This window comes from Phacochoerus africanus, chromosome 5 (assembly GCF_016906955.1).
Source record: "Phacochoerus africanus isolate WHEZ1 chromosome 5, ROS_Pafr_v1, whole genome shotgun sequence".
Lineage (NCBI taxonomy): Eukaryota > Metazoa > Chordata > Mammalia > Artiodactyla > Suidae > Phacochoerus > Phacochoerus africanus.
Window position 1 is genome coordinate 57,195,728 of NC_062548.1, and position 15,426 is coordinate 57,211,153.

At 46.1% G+C, this 15,426-nt stretch overlaps 1 protein-coding gene across 4 annotated transcripts in view; it reads left to right on the top strand.

The window, feature by feature from the left end:
• TBC1D8 (TBC1 domain family member 8) overlaps positions 1–15,426 on the top strand; it is a 137,380-nt gene that overhangs the window by 50,133 nt on the left and 71,821 nt on the right. For 2 of the 4 annotated variants that reach the window (XM_047781407.1, XM_047781410.1), the window contains exon 2: positions 8,400–8,555. The exons of 1 other annotated variant lie outside the window; for it this stretch is intronic. In XM_047781407.1, the coding sequence (XP_047637363.1) occupies positions 8,400–8,555 (156 nt within the window). The remainder of the gene's footprint in view (positions 1–8,399; positions 8,556–15,426) is intronic. One more of the 4 variants, XM_047781408.1, reaches the window with a different exon arrangement.

The following is a 15,426-nucleotide window of genomic DNA, read 5'->3' on the forward strand; positions in this document are numbered from 1 at the left end:
TTTTTGCTCCCCCCCCAACTCCTTTTATTTAACCTGAGTCTGAATTAAAGTGGATTTCTTATGGACAGCATACAAATAAGCTTTTTTTAAAAAATTTTTAATCCACTCTGAAATCTCAGTCTTTTTGTTAGCATATTTAGACCATTCACATTTAAAGTAATTATTTATATACAATTGATCCTTGAACAATGCAGGAATTAGGGGCACTGACCCTCTATGCAGTCAAAAATCTGTGTATAGGAGTTCCCGCTGTAGTGCAGTGGGTTAAGGATCTGGTAGCCACTTGGGTCACTGTGAAGTCATGGGTTTGATCCCCAGCTTGGCACTGTGGGGTAAGGATCTAGTGTTGTTGCTGCTGTAGATCAAAGCTGTAGCTCAGATTTGATCCCTGGCCTGGGAACTTATCTATGCCATGGGTGTGGCCAAAAAAAAAAAAAACCCCAAAAACTGTGTATAATTTATAGTTAGCCCTCCAAATACATGGTTCCTCCATGCCTATGGTTTCTCCCTATCCACGGTTTCAACCAACCAAGGATCATGTAGCACTGTGTATTTACTTTTGAAAAATATCCATGTATGACATGGACCTGTGCAATTCAAACCTGTATTTTTTTTTGTGTGTGTGTGTCTTTTTAGGGCCACACCCCTGGCATATAGAGGTTCCCAAGCTTGGGGTCAAATCGGAGCTGTAGCTGCCAGCCTACACCACAGCCACAGCCTCTCAGGATTGAGCCTCGCCTGTGACCTACACCACAGCTCGTGGCAATGCCAGATCCTTAACCCAGGGATCGAACCTGCGTCCTCATGGATGCTAGTCAGGTTCATTTCCGTTGAGCCATGAGAACTTCCAAACTTGTATTGTTCAAGGAGGAACTGTAGTTGGATTAATGTCTACCGTATTCCGTATTTGTTTTCCGTTCATTGCATTTTTTAAAAAAAAGCCCTCTCTCTGTTTTGTGTGGTTTCAGTGGAATATGGTTCCATTTTCTCTTCTCTTAGAATATCGGTTATACTTAAAAATTTTTTGTAGGAGTTAGCCTAGAGTTTGCAACATACCTGTTCGACTAATCTAAATCTCCCTTCCAGTGACACTCCCTGAAGTGAGGTATGGAACCAGTGTTTTCCCTCCTCCCTCCAGGTGCTGTGATCACACAACACATTTTCACTGTTATTACTTTCACAGTTATCTTTTAGAAATAGAAAATATCTTGTTTTGCTTTTTTTTTTTTTAAGGGCCGTACCCACAGCACATGGAAGTTCCCAGGCTAGGAACTGAATTGGAGCTGCAGCTGCCAGCCTACACCACAACCACAACAATGCCGGATCCAAGCCACATCTGCCACCTACACCACAGCTCACAGCAATGCTGGATCCTTAACCCACTGAGCGAGGCCAGGGATCAAACCTCTGTCCTCAAGGATGCTAGTCGGGTTCATTAATTGCTGAGCCATGATGGGATCTCCTTGTTTTGCTTTTGTTGATCCCTTCCCCAGCACACCGCTTGCTTTTTTTTATGTAGGTCTTCCTTCTGACTGGTGTCATTTTTTCTTTTCCTCTGATGAACTTCTCTTAACATTGATTACTGGCTAGGTTGCCTGGAAATATATTCTGTCAGTTTTCGTTTGTCCGAGTACGTCTTTATTTCTCCTTTAACTTTTGAAGAATAACTTCACTGGAGGTAGACTCGTAGGCTGGTGTTATTTTCTTTCAGTGTTTTAAATATTTCACTCTGCATTCTTCTTTGGATGATTTCTCATGAGACGTCTGCTGTAGTTTTTTTGTTCCTCTGTAGGTAGGCTGTTTCTCCCTTTCTTATTTTCCCTCTGTCTTTGGTTTCTGCAATTTGAATATATATGCTACATGTACACGTTTTGATGTTTAACCTGTTCTCTGTTGTTCCTGTATATGTGCTTTTGAAACAATACATCTCGGATTGGGATTTGAACCCACGGGGTGGGATTCAAATGCAGCCAAAGCCCAGACTGGTTTTGTTGTTTTTTGGTTTTTGGTTTTTTTAGGGCTGTCCCTACAGCATACAGAAGTTCCCAGGCTAAAGATCGAATTGGAATGCAGCTGCCAGCCACAGCCACAGCCACAGCAATGCAGGGTCCAAGCTGCATCTGTGACCTACACCACAGTTCCAGTAATACTGGATCCTTTACCCACTGAGTGAGGTCAGGGATTGAACCTGCATCCTCATGAGTACTAGTTGGGTCTGTCACCACTGAGCCACAATAGGAACTCTCCAAAGCCCAGATTGGGATTTGAATCCTTTAAAAGCAAACACCTGGTCTCAGGACTTACTGAAGTTCAGATTCTTTTTGTCACAGGGCAGAAGGAATTCAGCAAGAGCAAAGTGATAGGTAAGAAGTAGACGTATTGAGGAGTTCCTGTTGTGGCACACTGGAAACGAATCCAACTAGGAACCATCAGGTTTTGAGTTCGATCCTTGGCCTCGCTCAGTGGGTTAAGGATCTGGCGTTGCCATGGGCTGTGGTGTAGGCCAGCAGCTGTAGCTCTAATTGAACTCCTAGCTTGGGAACCTCCATATGCCACAGGTGTGGCCCTGAAGAAAAAAAAAAGAGTAGATTTATTGAGAATTAGACAGAGCATGACCCGTCTCAGAAGACAAGAGGCAAGAGACCCTGAAATATGGGTAGTGAGTGTTTATGGGCTGGGAAATTTCAAAGGCTAATGAGTGGGAGGATTATTGCGACTATTTCCAGGAGTGGGCAGGGGTTTCCAGGATTTGGGCCCACTACCCACTTTTTGCCTTTTTATGGGTGGCCTTGAACCTGTCCTGGCACCTGTGGGCATGTCACTTGACTGCTGCTGTGTTACAGTGAGCGCCTAAAGAGGCTCAGGGTCCACTGGGCATCCAGCCTTCCACCATCCTAGACCTAGTTGGGTCCAACCAGTTTTCGTCATCTCCTCAAGGACTGTGCTACTGTTTTAAGGATTGTGCCTTGCCTGATTCCCTCTGGTTTCAGTTCGGTGTCTGTAATTAATTCTAGAAAATCCTCAGCCATTATAACTTCAAGTAATTGTCTCTTTCTTCTTCTGGTATTCCAGTTATATCTATCTGTCTATCCTATAGCTTTTGAAGTTGTTCCAATGTTCTGGGTTGTTCTTTTTTTTTTTTTTTTCATATGTTGTCCTCTTCGCATTTCAGTTTGGGAGATGTCTCTAGGTTTATCTTTTGTCAACTTAAAAAAATGTGCGACCCAAAAGTTGAAAGTTGAGGTTTTTTTTTTTGTCTTTTTGCTATTTCTTTGGGCTGCTCCCGCAGCATATGGAGGTTCCCAGGCTAGGGGTCCAATTGGAGCTGTAGCCACCGGCCTACGCCAGAGCCACAGCATTGCGGGATCCGAGCCGTGTCTGCAACCTACACCACAGCTCGCGGCAACGCCGGATCATTAACCCACTGAGCAAGGGCAGGGACCGAACCCGCAACCTCATGGTTCCTAGTCGGATTCGTTAACCACTGCGCCACGACGGGAACTCCGAGAGTTGAGTTTTATTTGGATTAAGTTTATTTGAGATAAGTTAAATTGGGACTTAAGCCTGGGAGACGGCAGCTGAGAAACCGCTCCAAGGAGGAGAGGGAAGGGAGCTAGGATATAGGAGATTTTGCAACCAAGGGAAGGCAGTAGGAACAAAAGAGTTGCAGAAAACCAGATGTACAGAAAAACCAGTTTCTGTGGGAAGCAGTAAAGGTTGGGCTTCCTGGAATCACTCCTTTGATACGCACCTCTGCTCATCTGCTAAGGGCCAGTCTTTGTTTCTTTCCTGAGTTCCCTCAGGGCTCACTGGCCCACTCTTGGGAGTGGCTGTTCTCACAGACGACTGTGACATCTTTTGTTTTGTCCACTTAATGGCAGCCCATAGCTATCTGAAATACAGCCCCAGAGAGGAACGGGGAAATATCCAGCTAGAAGTCCTAAAGGGGGCACACATTTTACAAAACTTTGTTGCTGGTCTCATGAAGGTGACTACTAGTCACAGCTAACAGTCATCACTGAAGGATTTTAGTGTTTTTCTAGATAGGAGGAAATGCTGCTCTGGGAAAACTGGAAGAACAGGTCTTTAGATAGTTAGCTATTTTTTTTTCCTTAGGAGAAGATCTTATGAGCCCAGTTCAAGATTGAATTGGGGTCTTCTGAGCCCAATTCAAGATGTAAGAATTGGGCTCATAGGAATCTTGGGCTCATAGGAATCTTGAACTGGGCTCATAAGATCTTCTCCTAAGAAAAAAAAAATAGCTAACTATCTAAAGACCTATTCTTGAATTGGGCTCGTAAGATCTTCTCCTAAGGAAAAAAAAAAAAAAGCTATCTAAAGACCTGTTCTTCCAGTTTTCCCGAAGCTAAGAGTGCCTCCCTCTTGGTCTCCACCCTCAGCTCTGTTCAGGGGGTGCTGCAGGTCCACAGCTGCAGAGGCTCATGTTTTATTCCCTGTATAGACTGACGGCCAGTGCCAAGCTCCAGTTCACATCTCCAGGCTCATTTTAGCAGTGTCCAGTCTACTGCTGTGCCCACCAAGTGCAGCCTTGGTTTCTGCTTACGGGGTGCTGATTTCTTGCATTCATCTTTAACTAGTTCTCAGAGGTTCCATTTCTCTGAGGCATCACCTGTCCTTGCATCTTGGCTACCTTTACATCGGAGCCCGTAATCATTTAGGCACAGAGATTTTAAATTCCCTGTCCGATAATCCCAAGACCTGTGCTGCACATGAGGCTCCTTCTGACACTTGCTTCACTCTTCAGACAATGTGTTTTCTCACCTTTCAGCATGCTTTGTAATTTCTTTGTTGAAAGTGGGACATGATGTGTTAGGGCGGCGGGGTGGAAGGAGGCAGAGGCTGGAGCAGTGAGATCGCAAGCAGGGTTTACTGACCAACAGAGTGGCCGGGAGCTCTGAGCAAGTAGAACTCAGACACCTCTGCCCTTGGAAGAGAATCAGGTTTTATAGGCAGGGGGTCGTGTGCTGAGTTCTATGGGTCTGGGATGGCGATTGAGATCTTGGTATAAAATTTAACTTTCTCCTTGGGGCTGTCATTGTCCTTGGGAAGTCAGCTGCTTCATGGCTCGGTCGTTTTACCTGTGCAGGTCTGATAAAGTGGAGACTGCAGGTCTGGGTCTGGGTGGGTCAACGAGTCATGTGGACCTTATTCTTTTTAGGCCTGCCTTTTAGTTTCCACCTAAGATGATGATCAGTTCATAAGAAATGAAACACACAGGTCCTTGGTGTGAATTTCATGTTCTGCCTGTGACTTGGGCTGCATTGAGTGTCGTGCTGAACCACGACACGAACTCCTCACCCTCCATCTTTCGCAGGCAAACATGTTTCATCGATCTTAGACAAATGGATCTCTAACTCCACTCTCTGCTTTCCCTCGAGCCCATGGTTTTCATTGAAGCTCCCCTCAGCTGCTGCTCAGATGCTCCATTACAGCAGAGAGCTTTGAGGCCTCTCAGTTATCGGTCATTCAGCCACGAACCAGTGAGGAGGCCAAAATTCTGAGCAGCCTAAGGAATGGTTGCTATAAAAAGCCACAGCCCTTTCCTCCTACTTCCCCTAAAGCCATTAAGTGCGACAGATGATGGTGATGGATGTGGGGGTGGTTGGAGCCTGGGTTGGGTGAGGAGGGCATGTGCCAGGGAGGGGACAGTGGTGGCAACAGGGGAAGTGATCAGATAAGTAAATATATCAAGAATAATGGGGAGTTCCTGTTGTGCCTCAGCAGTAACGAACCTGACTAAGTCTCCATGAGGAGGCAGGTTTGATCCCTGGTCTCGCTCAGTGGGTTAAGGATCCAGCATTCCATAAGCTGTGGTGTAGGTTGCTGATGAGGCTCGGATTCCACATTGCTGTGGCTGTGGGGTAGGCCAGCAGCTGCAGCTCCAGTTCGACCCCTAGCCTGGGAACCTCTATATGCTGCACTTGCGCCCTAAAAAAAGTGAAATAAAATAATGAAAGCCAGGTTTCTCCGTGTTGGAGAAGGAGTTGCAGGTATGGAAAGAAACTAGAATGAGTATGGTACTATTGAATCACAGTTGGAAATATTGGTGTGAACTCTCTTTTTATATATGTAGATATGTATTAAAATGTGTCAGTGAATATATGTATATACAAATATGTAAATGCATACTAAATACATGCATATACTTATAGACACACATTCCCTAGCTCTGTCCATTGAAAGAACCACCCGCATTAGGAGTGAGCACACCTGGTTATTAAATATCATTCCTCATAAAGGAACTAGGCTCCTTGGAGGAACGGCTGATTCCAAGGCTGGATCTGGGAAAAATACAAGGTGAACTTGGATTATTTTATTGTGCCAGAAAGTACAAAAAATGATGGGCGTTCCCGTCATGGTTCAGTGGAAATGAATCTGACTAGCATCCATGAGTGCGCAGGCTCCATTCCTGGCCTCGCTCAGTGGGTTAAGGATCTGGTGTTGCTGTGAGCTGCAGTGTAGGTCACAGACGTGGCTCAGGTCCTGTGTTGCTACGGCTGTGGTGTAGGCTGGCGGTTACAGCTCCGATTAGACCACTAGCCTTAGAACCTCCATATGCCACAGGTGAGGCCCTAAAAAGGCAAAAAAAAAAAAAAAAAAGGAGACATGTTCAGAGACACAGAAAGCATCCTAAGGGGTTCCCACTGGCCGAATCTGACACAACGTGAGCATCCCAATGATGATGATGCTGGGTTACAACCCACTGGATAAAGTAGGAAAAGGTGAGTCCAGCCTGTACAGCTACATGAAAAAGTTGAAAATTGAACAAGGAACATAGTTTCAAAGCACTTCTTCAGAACGCTTGTTCACCACAAAGGGAGAGGGGAGAGCTGCACAGGGTGGAAGCTTGGCAGACGCTTCCTGGAGGGGACAAAGGGAATGTTACCAGGGATGCGGCCACCTGATAGGGTGGGGGTGAAAAGGATATGATGTTACTGCTGTGATTCTTTTATTTTTATTTATTTATTTATTTACTTACTTTGCTTTTTAGGGCTGCACCCATGGCACATGGAAGTTCCTGGCCTGGGGGTTAAATCCGAGTTACAGCTGCCAGCGACCTACACCGCAGCTCATGGCAATGCCAGATCCTTAACCTACTGAGCGAGGCCAAGGATCGAACCCACAACCTCGTGGTTATTAGTCAGATTCGTTTCCACTGCGCCACCACGGGAAACCCACTGCTGTGGTTCTTGATGGAGATTTTTATCCTCAGCCTAATTATAATGAAACATGAGACAAAACCAAACTGTGGGCCATTCTGCAGAAAGTGGCCCCTTCCTCAGGGGCTGTTCTGAGAATTATGTGTGAAGTCAGGTTGACAGGCTTAATCCTTTCAACCATCTTGAGCCCCAGGTAGTAAAAGATCGGAGAGGAGTACCTGCTGCCGTTTTTTTCTCTCTGCCCTTGATTCACGATGCTTTTCCTTACAATGGAGGGGTGAACATTTATGTTGTGTGCTTCGTGGTCTGTGAAGGATGTAGATGTTTTCTTATTTGCTTCTCACAGTTCCCTTCTGGAGTTTTCTTCCACCTTTGAGATAATACAGTAGTAATGGGCAACGCTTGTTTTTGGGGTTTTTTTTTTTTTGGTCTTTTTTGTCTTTTTATTGCCACGCCTGCGGCATATAGAGGTTCCCAGGCTAGAGGTAGAATTGGAGCTCTAGCCGCTGGCCTACACCATAGCCATAAAAACTTGGGATCTGAGCCACGTCTGTGACCTACACCATAGCTCATGGTAACGCCGAATCCTTAACCCACTGAGTGAGGCCAGGGATCGAACCTTCGCCCTCATAGATGCTAGTCGGTTTCGCTAACCACTGAGCCACAGTGTGAACTCCGATAATGGGCAACGCTTACATGGTAGGTCTCATGGCTGGGTCACAGTCCCAGCCCTTGGAATGCTGCAAAATTTACCCACTGAATTCTTACAGTTGCCCTGTGAGAAAGGTACACTGTGATTTTTCCATTTTACGGTTGGGGGCCACTGAGGCACAGAGAAGGTAAAGAACTTGCCCAAGGTCACACAGCTGGAAAGTGGTAGAACCAGGATTCGAGTCAGGCCCTTGGCCTCTGGGTCCCCAGCCCGTATTTACGGCATCACTTGGCCTCCAGGGTCCAGCCTCGGGGGGATGCACACACTTGGTCGGCTGGGTCGAGGGGCTTGGCGGGGCCCCTTGTCCACTTACTCATTGGTGCTGCAGGTCTGTGCTGCATGGCTGCAAATACCAGGCCCCGTTCTGGGCTGGGAAACAGGATGAGTCAGCTGGAGCCTAGGCCTTATGAGCTGGTCCCCAGGCCTGCTGCCTGGGGCAGGTGTGTGTGGGCTGCTGGCCTGGCTATCCGTGTGCTCACATGTGCATGTCCTCTTGTCTCTTGAAGGCCGCTTGGTGGGTGCCCTGGATGCGGTGCTGGATTCTAACGCCCGGGTGGCTCCGTTTCGAATTCTGCTCCAGGTCCCTGGCTCCCAGGTCTATTCTCCCATCGCATGTGGTGAGTTATTGAGCGGATCGGACGTGTACTGGGCCGTGGCCACGGGTGAGTTCTCTGCCAGGTGGAATATTCCACACCTTAAGGTCCGAGCATGCTGAGTATCTGCATGTGGGTGACGCTCGAAGGTAACTCCTTCTAGAACCTCATCTGCTGTTGGGACCTCTTATTTTCTTTCTTTCTTTTTTTCAACCATCAAAAGCACACAGAAGCTCTAAGCTTGAGCAGCCGGGCTTTCAAGGTGTGTTGTTTCTGGGGACTGTGTGCCATCGAGGATGATTTGATGTTTTCTCCTTCCCTCGTGTCTACATAACGCACGTCCCCACGTGCCTACACACGCCTAACAGTGCCGGGGAAGTGGCTGAGGCTGGGTGTGACTCTCACCAGCCTTCACCCTTTCTCCATGGTTGAGCTGAATCCCTGGACAGCTGTGCCCTATGGGGATTTAGCGACGGCCTTCCACCTGCTCCATCTGAGCTCTAGTGCCTCTCTTACGCTCTGTCCAAGGCCCTGCCTCGCCACGCAGGCTCCTGTGGGGCGGGGAGTCCTGGCATCCTGAGAAGCCCTTTCTATTAAACAACAAAACCCAGAGGTATTTTTTAATTCCACAAGTCATCCGTGTTCACCCTCCTGAAGTTAGAAAATGGGTGAGAAAGAAGGAAAAAGGCTTGAACCTTTGATCCAGTGCTAATCCCTCTTGTCTGCACGTGTGCTCTGAGCAGAGAGGTTTTTAGGTGTGTTTTTTGTCCTCTTAACATTTCAGCAGCTCCCTTAAACTTGCAGTGTCACCTCACATTCTTTAACATTGGGTTACCTTTTTTTCCCCCTGGAAAAAATAACAGGAAAATATAAAGAAGAAAATTGTCATCCATACCCACCGTTCATTACTACCCACTGTTAATATCTTAGCATGTTTTTTTCTAGTTTGTTTTGTTTTGGTTTTTTGGACAAATCATTCTGTGTTTGCATAAAACGATGCATGCTCAATGTAATGAATTAACACTGGAAAATACCGAGAAGAAAATATGTCACTCCACATCCTAGCCATCCAAGGGAACCTCCATGACACTGGGATCACATCACTCTGATGGCTTTCTTTCTCCTCTTCCCCCCCCCTCGTCCCCCGTCCCCCGGGTCCTCCTCCCCTCTCCCTCCGCCCCCTCCCCTCCCCCTCTCCCCCCCCCTTGACTTAGAATGTTGTGGTGTCAGTTTCTTCTGCAGAGCAAAATAATTTACATTCTTTTTCATATTCTTTTCCATTATGGTTTATTTCAGGATACTGAATATAGGTCCTGGTGCTAGAGAGGAAGGCCTTGTTGTTTATCTATTCTTTGTGTTATCAGACAACTTTCTAATGCATTTAGACGAGTCCAGGGGTAGCTATGAAGAAGGGTAGAAGTGCCTTATAAAAATACAGCTTATCTGACAGTGCTTTTAGTTGATTTCAATGAGAGGAAAGAAGGTCAGGTGAAACCAAAGGACTGTTAAAGTTCAGGTAAATGCCTCTCTAATAGAGCACTTCCTTTCTAAAAGGTTCACTCAAGGTCAAGGCACGGGCTGTTAGGAAGCATGACGAGGTCAGAATTACCGGTTCTTAAAGCACTGTTTCCATCCTGACAGTTGATTGACTACCCTCCTGAAGGACAAGCTGCCAGCGTCCTCCAACTGCCTCTGCTTCCCCAAGCTCTCCTTTCAGAAAGTCTTAGTATCAATTTTATGTGGTTATTTCCATTCTGTTCTGTAACCATGCTTTCCACTGTTTGGTTCCATTCCCTGTTTAAATTGATTTAATGCTTCTCCTGGGCTTTTTCCCAACACGGAATCTTTTATTTTGGCTCTTCTCTTCCTTGGCCACATTCCTGTTTTCTTCCTTGAATAGTATTTCAGATCTGCAAGTGTTTGTACCTTGCTTTTGAACCCGAATAACACGTTTGCTGAGTGTGATGCTCTCTGGCCAGACTGTGGAGCCTGGTAGCTGTCGCTTCAGTGTCTTCCAGGATTTAAGTGGCAAGAAGAGGAATCTCAGGCTGGTCTGATTCCAGCCCCCTTCCACCCCCCCCCACCCCCGTTGTGGGCCATGTGCTTATTGTGCCCATAGCTATTTTTTATCACTGAGGTTTAGTGACCTCAGTCACATTAGCCACTTGGTCATAATCCGTTCCTGTGCCTGGAGCACTTTCTGTTACATTGTCTTGGAACTCCACATGCTCTCCCAGGATGCAGATTGATTCCTGTAATCATTTCAGGGAATTTTCTTGTATCATTCTGTGTATGTGTTACATTTTAAAAAATGCATGTGTTCCATTGATTGAATTCCCCTCTTCACTGACATTTTATGTTGGATAGCTGATGTCTGTTTTTCTCTTTTTGGTAAAAATACGTAGTTTGTTTGTTTGTTTTACAGCCGCACTTGTGGCATATGGAAGTTCTCAGGCTAGGAGCTGAATCAGAGCTGCAGCCACAAGCCTACGCCACAGCCATGGCAATGCTGGATCTGAGCTGCATCTGTTCCCTACACCACAGCTTGTGGGCAATGCTGGATCCCACTGATTGAGGCCAGGGATGGAACCCACATGCTCACGGATGCCATGTCAGGTCCTTACCCACTGAGCCACAATGGGAACTCCAAAATAAAAGAATGAACTATACAAGTGTATAGCCCTTTCACAGTATTCCTTTTCATATATGTCATTATTGGTTATGCTCTAGGACCTCTCTGTTGTACCACTAAAAGGCAACGAGGAAGAGAATAGGTGAAAAAAAGGAATGTTTGTAAGGCACTGTTTCCTTTAGGTAAAATAAGCATAGTAGTGTTTTAGGAAGACTGTTTTTCTTGGTCATTTTCCCAGTCCAGGGGTCAAACTTGTGTCTCAGCAGTGACAATACCAGATCTTTAACCACTAGGCCACCAAAGAAATCCTTTTTTTCTTTCTTTTTCTTTTTTTTTTTTTTTAAGCCTTACAGCCTTTATTTTATGGCCTGTTTGTTACAGAAGCCAACTGTGCTTTCTCCAGTACACATTCCCAGCCAAACATCTGGGTGTACCTGTGTGGACCATTTTCAGCTACCTCTGCATGCTGGTTGTAGAGCCTTTTCCTCTAAAGTCAGCCTTTTCCATTTTTCGGCTGTGTCTTCCATGCTCTACTGCCTTTAACGCGTCTCCTGATCTTGTTGTTATGTGGTTTTGGTCCCCAGTTCATTTTCTCAAGTCCCCAGTCTCCCGTTTCACCTCTTATTTCACCATCTCACCTTCGAGCTCTTGTTTGTTTGAACACACCTTTCTGGTGCATCACTGCTGGAGTGTGGCGCCTTCATAGGCGTTTCTGCTTCTGTTTTCCTCCAGGACAGCATCTCTGTCTTTTGAATATCGCTCTCTTACTCCTTATGCTTTCACAGAGTGTTTGGCTTGGTGGCTGTGCTGTTTCTCTCCTCCTTGCTTGCAATTGGACATCGTTATCCCAGAACAACTGTCTGTTATTTGTGTTAATGTAGTGAGTATAGCTTTTGTTGTTTTCTTGGCCATGTCCAGGGCATGTGAAAGTTCCCTGGCTAGGGATCAAACCCATCCCACAGCAGGGACCTGAGCCGCTGCAGTGACAAGGCCAGATCCTTAACCTGCTGAACCACAAGGGAAAGCCTGATATTTTTTAAAAAAATTGAAGTGTAGTTGATTTACAGTACTGTGTTAAGTTCACAGTGACTTAGTTATACATATACTAAGTCATATATATAAATGTATATCTATTCTTTTCCAAATTCTTTTCCCATATAGGTTTTCACAAAATATTGAATAGAGTTCCCTATGCTATATAGTAGGTCCTTGTTGATTACCAATTTTTTTTTTTGGCTTTTTGCATTTTCTAGAGCCACACCTGCAGTATATGGAGGTTCCCAGGCTAGGGGTCTAATTGGAGCTGTAGCCGCCAGCCTATGCCACAGCTATAGCAACGCGGGATCTAGCCTTGTCTGCAACCTACACCACAGCTCATGGCAACACCAGATCCTTAACCCACTGATCGAGGCCAGGGATGGAACCCGCAACCTCATGGTTCCTAGTTGGATTCGTTAACTGCTGAGCCACGACGGGAACTCCGATTACCAATTTTAAAAATTTATTTCTTTATTTATGGCTGCACCGTGGCATATGAAAGTTCCCAGGCTAGGGGTCGAATTGGAGCTGCAGCTGCCGGCCTGTACCATAGCCATAGCAACACAGGATCTGAGCCGCATCTGTGACCTACCCTGCAGCTTGTGGCAATGCTGGATCCTTCAACCCACTGAGTGAGGCTGCGGATCAAACCCATGTCCTCATGGACACCAGTGGGGTTCTTAACCCACTGAACCACAATGGGAGCTCCCCAATTTTTATATAGCAATGTGTATCTGTCAATCCCAGTCTCCTGATTTTTGATGTGTATTTTGGGGACACAGCAGGGAGGGCTGGTGTGCTGATGGCCAGGACATGGGATAGGAGAGCAGGACCAGTTTCTCCTCAGTTCCTTTCCTCTCCTCTACTCCAGGCAGCGAGGGGGGTCTCACTCTGGATTTGAGGCTTTTGATGAGAATATTTGGATTTCAGTCTCTTCATTTGGTGGCCTTCTGGGCAGTGGGCAGTGGTGGGAGTTCGTGCACTAGCCGGCTGGGTCCTGAGTCCAGGTAGCCTAGCATTATCCACAGGAGCCAGTCCGGGCTGCATGGAGACGCAGCGTCACAGTTAATGGCAATGCAGCATCCAGCCCAATGGCTATAGCCCACTTTATTTCACCCTTTATTAGATACTTAATTGGGTCTGATTTTTAAGTACTTTATAAACTGAAATGAACATGCGTATGCTTAAATATCTCAGGACACTCGCAGTCCCCAATGTCCATGCACCTGAAATGTTTGATGATGGCCCCTTCCAGACCTGGGCATGATGTTCCTGGGAGAGGGTGTGAGGGGCCATCTCCAGGGCTGTGGGGAGTCAGACAGCAGGCTGGCACAGCAGGAATGGGAGTGAGGGCTGGGGAAGTGAGGTAGGCAGGACCCTGGGAGCACGCATCCCAGGCAGGACCCCGAGAGCACGAGTCCTTTGATCACCCTTTGTTGTGCTTCACAGATGTTTCGCTTTTATCAATGGAGGGTTGGCAAGCAGCTCTACATACACTGAGCACATCGGTCGGTGCCATTTTTCCAACAGCCTTGGTTCACTCGTGTCCCCGTGTGACATGTTGGTAATTCTCTCAGTATTTCAAGCGTTCTTTAGGTATTACAGTGATCCATGAGCAGTGATCTTTGGTGTGACTGTTACAGAGAGATTAACAACGTGTTGATGGGTAGCCTTTTTTAACAATAAGGTATTTTTTTTAGATTAAGGCATGTATGTTGTTTATTTATTTATTTTTTTTAAGTTAACACAGTAAGAAGGAATCCAGGAAACTAGCTGTACTAAGTGTTTGGTTTTTTTTTTAATAATGATTTTTATTTTTTCCATTATAGCTGGTTTATAGTGTTCTGTTCATTTTCTACTGTACAGCAAAGTGACCCAGTCTCACACACATACACCCTCCCACACACAGACACACACAGACACACACACACACACACACACACACACACACACACACACACACACACTTTTTCTCACGTTACCTCCATCATGCTCTATCACAAGTGACTATATAGAGGAGTTCCCATCGTGGCTCAGGGGTTAATGAACCCAACTAGTATCCATGAGGACTTGGATTTGGTCCCTGGCCTCACTCAGTGGCTTAATGATCCAGCATTGCCATGAGCTGTGTGTGTAGGTCACAGACCCAGATTGGATCTTGCATTGCTGTGGCTCTGGCGTAGGCCAGCAGCTGTAGCTCCGATTTGACCCCTAACCTGAAACCTCCATATGCCATGGGTTCAACCTTAAAAAGAAGAGGAAAAAAAAAAAAGGAAGCTGTGATATTTTTGCTAAAACAATGTAGGATATGATTTTTAAAATTGAGAATCAAAGGAGTTATGCTTTCTGGGTTAAAAAATAAAAAATCCCTTCCTTTCCCCTACTTTGCTCATTTGAGTCTTCCAGCAGTGTTTAATTATTGGCCCTGGAGAGGGAGGAAGCGAGGTGTGGTTGCCCAGTGACTCTTGCATCAGGGCTGCCTCCCTGCTGGCCCTTCGCAGCTTCTTACAGAATGTTCGGCCAGTGTTCTTTCTGCTGTGTCGTCTCTTATCTCTGTCCTTGACCAAGGCTGGCGTTTTAGTTTCTTGTCTTCTGCATCATTGTTTGCTTTGTCTTTGGAGAGGGAGTTTTATTACAAGAGGAAATGTTCCAGGGTGGATCAGATTAGTGTCTGGGTGACCTTTGTGCCAGGGCAGCAAAGTAAGTGCCAGCCAGACCCTTTTTCAAGAACAGAACACACTGTGCACTTCAAGGAAAGCCTGGGAGGCTGCCCGGCGGGAGGAGAAGTAGGACTTGTCTCTATGCACCCACTCAGTGTAGTGCTCACACTCTTTTTCGGTGGCTTGGGAGTTCTCAGAACAACACTAGGTGGCATTTTGTGTGTGGATTTACACTTGGAAGTGACTGAGAGGGGCCATGGCTGACGTTGCTTTTGTGTTAGCAAGTTTCCTTGTGTTAGCAAGGCTCCTACTGTTTTCATTAAAGTCATTTTGCCTCTGCTCAAATAATGAAACTCACCAAAGATGTTCTTCCATTGGGGAGGTGGCTTATGGTCACTTCAAAAGCAGGCACGTGCTGAGTCTAACTTTGCGACTTAGTGAATTTGGAGGTCAAAAGTCATTTTCAGAAAATGCTTTGAACTGAGGAGACTGTTGGAGACCCCCACGGTCTGAGTTCTCTCTGCTGCACGGTCTCTTTTCTGAAATACATAGAAATATCAAATCACGGTGTTGTGTGCCAGGAACTAACATAGTGTTGTAGGTCAATTAG